Source organism: Thalassophryne amazonica, chromosome 4 (genome assembly GCF_902500255.1).
Source record: "Thalassophryne amazonica chromosome 4, fThaAma1.1, whole genome shotgun sequence".
NCBI classification, from domain to species: domain Eukaryota; kingdom Metazoa; phylum Chordata; class Actinopteri; order Batrachoidiformes; family Batrachoididae; genus Thalassophryne; species Thalassophryne amazonica.
The window spans coordinates 49,943,247-49,954,052 of NC_047106.1; the positions used below are offsets into that span (position 1 = coordinate 49,943,247).

Genomic DNA, 10,806 nt, shown 5'->3' on the forward strand with positions numbered 1-10,806 from the left:
TTCTCCTCTGTTGCTGGTTAACTTATGTGATGTTTGAGGTGTTCTCTTTTCAGGGATATTACTGTCTGTCCATCATGTAGCTCTCTAAGCTTTATTATAGGGGAGGATTACTTCAGTCCAGGGAGGCATACTCATTTGTTACTACTGTGGATATTTATGACTTGTAAGACTTGAGACACTGAATATAAGACAAGTCAATTTTTTCAGACATATTTTTTTGTACCTGTTCTTATTATATATGCTGATACTAATGTTTTGTATATTCCCTGATAATTACACTCTTATTCCTTAGTTGTATTTCAGTATGCTCCATTTTATTGGCTGATGTATATCACTCTGATTTGTCTGACAGAGATCATTGAGGATGTGGCGGAAAGTCCGGTGCCCCCTGCCCTTCCTGTTAGCATGGTGTCTCCACCAAGCCATGAAAAGGAGGCCTACAAGAGACTGGGCCTGACCAAGCAGGTGCTGGCAGCACACACTCAGAAAGAAGAGCAGGCATTCCTGAATCGTTGCAGAGAGCTCCACAATGCCCGGATCTTCCAAAAGGACTGTTATTCATACCTGCACAAGCAAAGAGCTCCAGCTACTGCTGAAGGTATAGATGATGAAGATGATAACAATAATAACATTTGATCATCACTAAAATGATTCCAAATATTTTGCTTGGTCTCAAGATTATAAAGTCCTGGTCAGGATTATTGACACCCCTGAATTTTAATGAAACATTTTCAAAAATAAATACAAATTAATAAATTTTGTCCAAACTTATTGAACATCAACAACATTAAAAACACAGTCAGATCACAAGATAAAAAAAATACAGACAATGCACTTGTTAGTTATTTATACACTTTGATAAATTTACAATTAACCCGTTTTGCCCCACTGGCAACAATTGTTGCCGAAGTGTATCACTGTCACTTTCTACTCACAATAAAACATCTAAAAGGGACTAATGCAGTGCTTCTCAATTACAGCAAAGAATAACTTTATTAACATTGTTTTTTAGTCTCTAACAGAAAAAAAATTGTATCACATTGCTTGAAGTTAAAAAAAATCCTTAAACTACAAACATTTTTTGACTGTCATTTGATACTGAAAAATAAAATCAATAAATAAGAAAATCAAATTGATCAGAACACTTACTCAGGAGCACAATAAATAAAACACTTTAACAGACAAAACAAAAATGAATAAAACAATTTGTGCTGATGTTTTTTATTATTATTTTTGGTGATTTTTATTTATTTATTTATTTTTATTAGTTTTTATTTTTGCAGCACTTGCATCATCCAGCATGACAGAGACCACTGCTGCTCGGCTCCTCTGCTACGGTGCTATGATGCTAACGGTGCTCGCCGGTTTACTGAAGCAGCATTCACAAAGCGGGATGATTGCTGGCAATATTCAGCACATTTTCGCTGAAAAATCTCAAGTGGCATATCTGTGTGATTGGGGCATAATGTCGTTAAGTGACGCCTTAATTTATTTGTCTTCATGCTGTCCGCTGCCAACATTTTAAGACACAGCGGTCTTTCGTTGTCATCCGCCGTAGTGTGAAAAAACCCAACATAGAGCTGCGTTCCATTATGCTAGAGTCCTAAATACTCCCTGCACACACTCTGACAATGAGAGCACCACTGGCACCTACTGTAGTGGATGTGCAATTATGCTTTTTTTCTAGTACGGGAAAAAAAAGCATGTTCCCCGCGCTCACACGCCCCCCCGGCATCGCACCGCGCCCCACTAGAAGGACTCTACTAATGCAACTTATCCACTTATAAAAAAAAAAAAAAAAAATCTGGGCATAAACAGGTTAATGATCACTTTTACACCCAGTTTTCTTTAGACAAGTCAGGGGACTGACTGAGCGACTGTGCAAGAAGGAGATTAGTGAGGGAAGCCGCCAAGCAGAGAGAACATAGAGAGGGCCGACTTCCTATATGCTGCATTGTAATTGGCTGAGCGCCGGCCGCCATTTTGATTGTGTGTAACTGGGTGTTGCTATAGACGCACAATGGCAGTCTTTGTGTCACTCTAGAGTCGTATTAGAGACAAAGGTTTCTGTTTATGTGCATTTTTCATTACCATGGATCATAACTATCATACAGCAACATCAAAAAAACATCAAGATCTAAAGGAACTGAGTATTCGGCTATCAGTTGCACCACGTGCACTCAAACAAACAAGGAAGTGGCATTCTACTCCTTTCCAAAGGGTATCGTTAAGAAATGATTTGATCCACCAACATCAATAACCTTTTTGCTTAACGATTCCCTTACTGGTCCTTCAGAGTGGCTGTTGTTTTTGGGGGGTGTTGGTCAGGAAAATTATCATTTCTCTACATTGATTACAGACCCTGCAGCGGGTCTGTAATCAACTTTTCTGCAGCACGGCTTTGCTTTAAACCTTGACCCAATGGAAGCAGTGATTTGCAGATTGAAGCAGTGCTTTGATCTAATGCTTCGTTGATTCATTGTTTTATTTCGCTTTATCTTAATTTTCCCCGGCTAAAACTCTAAAGAGCATGTGTCTGTGAGTAATATTGACCTTTTTTATGTTAAACCAACCTGTTATGGTCTTCTGAAACAGTTGACAGGTGTATTTTATAACTTAAAAACGGGACCGATGCTAACGCGTTAGCATGTCTATGGCATTTTCAATGTTAAAGTTAGCATTAAGCTGTTGCAGCTTTCAGCATGTTTGTGTGCATTTGTTTTCCGTATAATAATGGCTCAGCGTTTGTTGCCGTAAAAGAGTCAAATGTATTACAAATTGTAGTATTTTTAAATTATTTTTGTTTATATATTAATAATAATAATAATAGCAACAACAACAATAATAGTAATAATAACTAATAATGCTACAATACAATTTTAGAGAAAGAGACAAAAAGAACTGGATTAAAAACACAACAGAAAATATAAAATATAAAACTAAAAATATAAAAGATCAGGCTGCCTAGGCTATAATATACTTACAGCGCCTTATTTTCCACTCTATACACTCTACAATCATAACAGCTATTTAAATAAACATTTGTAATAGTAGGTCCTTGTGTTCTAAAGTCAAATAGTGCATTACAGTAGCTTGTAGTATACTCGAGAAGTTTTGTTTACAAAATATCACTTCACTGCAGCAGCCAAGCCGCCCCAGTTACACACAATCAAAATGGCGTCCAGATTACATCATTTTGTGGGAGTCGGCCCTCTCTATGTTCTCTCTACCACCAAGACTCTCATGGCAACTCTGAATGAGTTATAGGCCAATCACAGCCTCATGATAGAGTGGAACAGAGAAGGATACTGTGACAAAATGAATAAAATTTAGGCTCTGGTTTCTCATTTGCTGAAAATTCCTATTTTCCATTTAAGAAAATCCTGCTCTCTTCTCCATAGGTGGGCTCTTATGGTATACAGGTGTTACAGCGCATGTCACCAGAAAGAAAGAAATGTGTTTGTGTTTAATGTGAAACTCCAAGTCTGGTTTTAATAGTGGAGTTGATTGTTACTTTGGAAAAATGACCTTGTGATTTCCATGTGTATCATCTCCACTTAGATTTGTCTGGACTGCGAGCTCCTACTAAACAGAATACAACCAGGCCGGAGGCCACAACCAAGAAGGGCACCCGCAACCGGAAGTCCAAGAAGCCCCGAATGCAGCACCCTGACTCCTCAGATAGTTTTGTGTCTAGCCGAAAACCCCGACCTCCTCTCCAGGGTCTCAACCAAACTTCGTGGTCCCCATCAGAAGCTTCCCAGTCAGCATTTAATGTCTCCTACCCTGCTATAGTGCCTGCCTACCCACTGTATCCCACCACCCCAGCTGCCCCACCTCAGGCCCCGTGTACCGAACCTTCTGTTTCAGCAGGCTTTGGAGAGGTGCAGACCATCCAAGCCCCACCCACTGCCACTCCATTCCCAGCACCTATTGTTACACCTGTGGTGGCTCTGGTGCTTCCCAACTACCTCTTCCCGCAAATAGGGCAGTTAGGACCGCTGGGTGCTGCTTCTAGACCAACTTTCTTTCCTGAACAGACGCCGTCACAGCCTGCATACAGTACCCAGCAACCGTTTCAACCCCCGCAGTCAAGCTACTCCATGCAAACACAATCTCCCTACGTCAGCCAGCAGCCCTTCCCTGTCCAGCCAGGCTTTGCTACCCAGCAGCCTTTTCAGACCCCCCAGAATGCCTTTGCCACCCAGCAGCCCTTTGCTGCCCAGCCTTCATTCCCAGTGCAGACTCAATTTGTGGCTCAACCTCCATATTCAGCTCAGCCTTTCTCATATGGCCTAGCCCCTGAGCCCTCCAAAAACATGGCCATGGAGCCCAGAGAGGGCGCAGTGTCTCGTTCCTCCACTCCAGCCTCTGCTCCTCGAGAGCCCACCACCTCACCACCACTGTTTGAATCGAGGTGCAGCTCCCCCTTGCAGTTAAATCTCTTGAGCATGGAAGAGGCGCAACGATCACTGGATCACCAGGACAGCACAGCAGAAAGAGTAGCAGCAACCGCAGCTGAGAAGAATGGACCCCTGGGGACATCAGAAAATTACCAACAGGTGAGAAATGCACTGCCTTTGATTTAGAGCAAAACACACTGTAAAGACTTACCAGCCTTATGAACTAAATCAGCTGGCTATCATTGGCTTCTTTCCAAAGTTGCATGTTGCATCCACATTTTATTTGCCAGCATTGCATGTGATTGAACTGACAAGGGGCCCAATGTTATTACATAATAGATTATTCAATTTATCAGAACCAAGCTTTGAACCTATGCTTGAACTCTCTGACGTAAACTCCTCTCTTTTCATTAAGAAACAATGCGCTGTGGTCTGGTCTACTCTAATCTAGTCATCAACAGAAAGTTAACGGGAGAAATTTTTATTTTGGCATGACATTTCTTGCTTGTGTGTGAGACTGTGAGATTGATGCTGAAAGCATGAGTGTCACGCCAGATGCGTGAGAGTTGGCAACCTTGGGATAAAATGCTGGTGGACAAAAATCACTTGCTCAGTGTTGTTAGAAGAGCTTTGCCAAGCTAGTAGGTGATAAGATGCACAGCAGGCATTTTCTCCTCTTATAGTACATCAGTTTTAAAAGTGATTGACACATTTCTACTCAAATAAACCTCCACAGTTTCCAAGTGCCTGTCTGAAATCATTCTTAAGTGGAGCAAATCACTGAATGGTTTAATTCTCTTGCATGTACACCAACATTTCCACACAATGTGGTCGAGTCCTAATGAGGGTGTTTTATGTTGCAGGTGGAGTCTTCAGGTGCTGGTGCTCACAGTGATGGTAACTCTTCCTCGTGTGACATGCTGGACATATTGCTGCAGGAACAGGAGGATTCCCACTCTGGCACTGGCTCTGCTACCTCAGGATCTGTGGGCTCTGTTTCTGGCTCCAGATCGGGTTCAGGCTGCAATGGCTACGGTACATCAGCCAGTGGAGCTTCTGGCAGCAGAATAGGTCAGCAGAAGATGATGACTTTACTTAATAAAATTTGGTCCTCAAAATGCAGGCAACAGTGTTTCAGAGGGATATAAATGTAAAATGTTACTTTGATCCCACTCTACCCTATAAAACTTGCGCCTGCTGCGCGGCTGTGCTCAAGACTGGAGCACTGAACGTCACTTGGATAGGTTCTCCCAGACGGAATGGAGGATGTCTCATTTTGAGGAAAAACAGTTTTGGTCGGTTGTACGTTTGGAAAGAGGTGTTGTTTGATTTAAAAAGGTGATTCGCTGTGAAGTTGATTGCAAAATGATCCGTCTTTCCACCTCGGCAGAGAGCCGCAGCACACATGGAGCGGAGGATATTATCATTACTATTAATATTTTCATGAGGGACACTAACTTTAGTTGAGGGACCAGAGAAGCGGAAGATATTAATGTTCCAGTCCACGGCAGAGTTCCGCGTCGTGGCTGCCCCACAAAAAAGGCACGTTAATGACGAACGAATAAAAAATGTCCATGTGAAGCGGTGAGCGATTCTCGCAGACAGAGTCCCATTTAGAGACTTTAATCATCAGAAAAGACAGAAATGTCTATGGTACAGGCTGATGAATAAATTGTGGATGTGTTGCTTCTACATCAGAACTCTACAAGCGGCTCTACAATCAACATAGAGAAGTGATTGTTTTCCCGTTGTACACCCTCAAAAACAACGTAACAGCCCAACTGCAGTGTAATTTTTTATTATAATAGTGTAACGGACCGTTACGCTGTTATAATGCTGGTGAGAACCCTTCTCTGGTGTGACTTGTATTCCAGAAAATACAGAAACTCAAATAAGCTGAATAGGTCTTTTTCTTCTGTTTATTTTAGCATTTTGTTTCATGCACGTTCGCATGTAGTCAGTTTGGCTTTCACAATATCTCTACTTCTGAAAACTGTTCATAGGGAGCAGCAACACAAGCAAGTACTTTGGCAGTGTGGACTCCCTGGAACATGAGAGTAAGAGCAAAGTCAGAGTTAAAACGAGAGGCGAAGGAGGCTCTGATGGAGAACGGTCACAGGCTAAAGTCTCAGCCCAAGGGGAGGGAGAACATTTCATCAAATACATCCTCCAGGAGCCGCTGTGGCTGCTGATGGCTAATGCTGATGACAAGGTCATGATGACGTATCAAATCCCACCTCGGTGAGTCACAGCAATGGTGAAATAATAAGTAAAGGTGTTGCTTTTTCCGTCTTACAGCTACTGTTGGCTGTTGTATTTTTAAATGCAGTAGTACCACTGTTAATATCAGTGTGTCTACGTCTTCAGGGACATTCAGAAGGTTCTGCGGGAAGACAAAGAAAGACTGAAGCAGATGCAGAAAAGCCAGCCTCACTTCTCCTCAGACCAACGACGAGAACTGATAGAACAACACCCTTGGATGAGGAGAGGCGGGTTACCCGTTGCTATCAATGTGAAGGTAAGAACCATGAGTCACACTCACACGTTATGTCATTTAGCTGAAATGCTGGACATCTTTTCACAGTCAGAAACATCTGTTATTAAATACACCCCCAAATCAGAAAAAGTTGTGATGATATGAAAAATGCAAATTAAATCCTCCACAGTGATCCTGACATTGACTTTGATTTCAAAGTGGGGATAAGCCAGTTTTACTGAGACAAGTCAGGATGGATACATGATTTCAAAGTGGGGATAAGCCAGTTTTACTGAGACAAGTCAGGATGGATACATGAACATTTCCAAGTTACTCAATATGTCTCATACTCATTTACCTCAGTCATTAAAGAATGCAAACAGTATGATACTGTATGGTAAATCTGTGTCAAGTAGGAAGTTCTCAACAACTGACTGATCATGCTGGAAGGAGACAAGTGAGGGAAGCCACAACGACACTCAGACAACTCTGAAAGAATTATAGGCTTCTGTGTATGTGATTGGAGAAACTGGGAATGGTGCAGCATTTGCTTGTTGCATCCCTATTCACAGCTTCATGTTGGAGTGGAGTGAAGAAGGACTGTAAAACAGGAAACAGGTCAAATCTAGGTTTGTGTTTCCCATGTGGCTTCTGGCAAACTGAAGCTGAATTTTAGCATGCTATTTTTAAGAAATTCCCCCTCTGTCCCACTTCATCATAAAGCTGTATAACTTGAGTTGCAACAGACAAAAGTTGCACAATGCACACAGTGCTGACAACTACAGAAGCATATAATGACTTTAGAGTTGTCTTGATGGCTTCCCTCACTAGTCTCCTTACAGCATGGTCACTCTGTTTGAGAACTGCCTGCTTGACACAGATTTATTTGTCTTGCGTTCATACGGTCTGCAATGAAATAGAAGTCAAATAAAGGTCAGGCTCACTGTGTTTATACCGTCGCAACTCTTTTTGATTTGGGGTTGTAGCTCTGTCTGACTCTGTGTCACACTGTGACTTAAAATGCCAAAGTGTAAACATGTGCCTGTTTGTTTACAGGAATGTGTGTACTGTGAAGACACTGTGGCAGTCCCCATCGAGGAGGACCTGCCAGACATGGACATGGGCGAGATCGGAGAGGAACTAAGCCAAGAAGGCCCAAACTGCCAGGGCCAGTCGGAGGAGACACAGCCTCTGCCAGATTCTGTCTCCTAAACACCCAACACCAGCAGGGGGCACACTCACTCCATTGTGGAACCTCATGATGATCTCACACAATTGTGTGCCTCATCATCCTCATCACACACACACACACATGACAGCACAGCTTTGTGTTGCCATAGTGATAGTTACAAGGACTCATGCTGCTTGTGTGTTTACATGTGTATGCTGGGTTTGGAGACAGCTGACTTGTTTCTGTGAGGGGGCAGCAGTGCTTTTGTGGGGTTCTTGTCTTCATGAACTGCAAACAGCACTGGCTCTGGTGCGTACACACATAGAAAATGTCAGCAGTAGTCTGAGCCCATCCTGTGTGGATGGTGAGCTTTGACCTCCAAATGATATATTATTTAAATATTTCCAAGGCTCTTTGACAGCACTTTATTGATCTGAGGCATTAGGGCCATCTTATGTACAAATTAATATAGAAGAGGGAGACCAAAGAGGAGGTTCATGGATGTGCTGAGAGACGACATGCAGGTGGTTGGTGTGACAGAGGAAGATACAGAGGACAGGGTGAGATGGAAACAATTGATCTGCTGTGGCGACCCCTAACGGGAACAGCTGAAAGACAAAGAAGAAGATCTTTCCAAAAGTCACTAATATTTTTACAAAATAATTGTTTACCAGATTAAAAATGTCATCACCGTGCAGCCTAGCAAAGTGCTATACTGCCAGATGTTACATTTGTTTCCTTGTATAATACAAAGTCTGACAAGTCAGATGGTGGGGACCCCCTCCCTCCCTTTTTAACTTCTCTACCTGAAGAATGTATTAACACAGCAGTCAACAGAACGATAAATGACTCACATTTCTGAACAGTGATAATCTTACTTGTAGTACAAGATGTTATTTATTTTCTATTCGAACATTTATGTGATAGCTGTGTGAGCTAAAGCCAAATCCATTCAGCTGGAAAAACTGAATATGAAGAGTTTACAGGTGCTGATCACCACCTTTACAGGGTCATTTAAGTCACTTTAGTTATACTTAAAAACTGGATCGAGCTGGTCCTAAAAGCAGCACAGGTGCTAAAGGGCAGTTGTGTGACAGATTAAGAAGCTGCTGAAATAAGTTTGCAATATAGGACCATACACACTATTTTATTTTAATTGATACCAGTTTGTTGGATGTAGGGTACACTTGGGCATTTGATTGTCTCATGAGACTCAAAGATTCATTCCACAAAATGTCTTTGGTTTTATATTCTCAACCGTGATATTCCAGGCAGATTCTTTGAACTCCAGTTTCAAGTTTGAGTTGTATAAACCTTTTACTTAACTTTTTTTTTTTTTTTTTTTTGGTGACTCCACTAAGTCATGCTTGGACATGGAACAGTACAGATGCACTTTTGGTCAAAGTGCAGGATTATACAATGTTGCCAGCAGGGGGCAGTATTGAGCATTGCCACAAAGAGTTACATATGTAGCAGCTATTTCAGAAAGTGAAAATTTTATAAGGGGATCCGTGTTGCCTTGGAAACCTGTGTGCTGGTTAGATCTGCAACTAGCAGGTGTTTATGTGACGAATCAATCTGTCAGTATTTGTCTAACTAATTGGTTAGTTCTGTGGTCAACATATTTCTGTATATTATATATTATAATATTATATCTTTGTGCTGGATCCATCCTGAGTTTGGCACTTTACCTTGAATGATATAGCTAAAAAAAATTTAACTGAAAAAAATTATATTTTCTGGACTCATCGTGTATACACTAAAATGTTTCAAACATTTTAATTCCATTAATTATGGTCTGCAGATCCAGAATATTAACAATATTTCATTTCAAGTTTGAGTAACTTGCTATTTACTGTATGCAGTTTAAATTCCATGATTTTCTGTAAACAAAAACCACAGTCATAGGAAAGACTGATGTTCAAGTAGATCAGATAAAGGAAAAATAACAGGAATAAATTCTGTGACTTTGTTTTATTGCTTTTAATTATATTTCAAAAATAATCAAATATTTTAAGGCAATTTTGACAATTACAGAGTTGAAAATCCAAGTAAATTCTGCATTTATTTATACATACCAGGTGGCTGTGGCCCACACTTTGGAAACCAGTGACTTAACTTACAAATTGGGTTCTTTTTTTATTATTTTTGTGGCACTGTTGTTGACTTGATCATGCTGATGACTGCTTTCTCGCAAGAAAGTAACACTCATTTTGGACATCTTTAACCATGCAATGCCTGTGTCATCCAGTATGAAGCAGAAAAAAAAATTTGTGATGACAACAAAAAGTAGGAACAACTGTGGAACTTAGTTGATAGTTGATTTATTTTAAAATTCTTTCACTTGTTACAACTTATATATATATATATATATATATATATATATATATATATATATATATATATATATATATATATATATAATTGTTTTTATTTTGCTATTGTCTTTTATTTTTGAGAGGTTACCTCTCATCAATCCCAGGTCATGTTACTGTAACTATCAAATAACATTGCATTTAAATGCACATATGAACAAAGTTGAGTGGACAGAGTGATGGACTTGTTTTGTTTGTGGACTCCTCCAGTGTCTGTGAGTAGACACACGGAGAGGACAAATACCTGCCAACACATATAGCAACTATCTGTCTTTTTTCTGCGCAAACTCTCTAATAGGACCCTCCCACTCTCACCTGTGTGTAATGCATTAAGAGCATACAAATGTGGTTTGCAACACATGGAAATCAGTATGCAGACAG

General features: G+C 40.7%; 1 protein-coding gene across 2 annotated transcripts in view; it reads left to right on the plus strand.

Moving 5' to 3' along the window:
* The window catches only part of LOC117508181 (period circadian protein homolog 2-like), a 34,643-nt gene extending 24,253 nt beyond the window's left edge, over window positions 1-10,390 (plus strand). For both annotated transcript variants that reach the window (XM_034167845.1, XM_034167846.1), the window contains exons 17-22: window positions 353-598; window positions 3,562-4,562; window positions 5,267-5,474; window positions 6,407-6,644; window positions 6,771-6,921; window positions 7,936-10,390. In XM_034167845.1, the coding sequence (XP_034023736.1) occupies window positions 353-598; window positions 3,562-4,562; window positions 5,267-5,474; window positions 6,407-6,644; window positions 6,771-6,921; window positions 7,936-8,091 (2,000 nt within the window). In that variant the 3' untranslated portion in view covers window positions 8,092-10,390. The remainder of the gene's footprint in view (window positions 1-352; window positions 599-3,561; window positions 4,563-5,266; window positions 5,475-6,406; window positions 6,645-6,770; window positions 6,922-7,935) is intronic.
* Window positions 10,391-10,806: the final 416 nt, after the last annotated feature.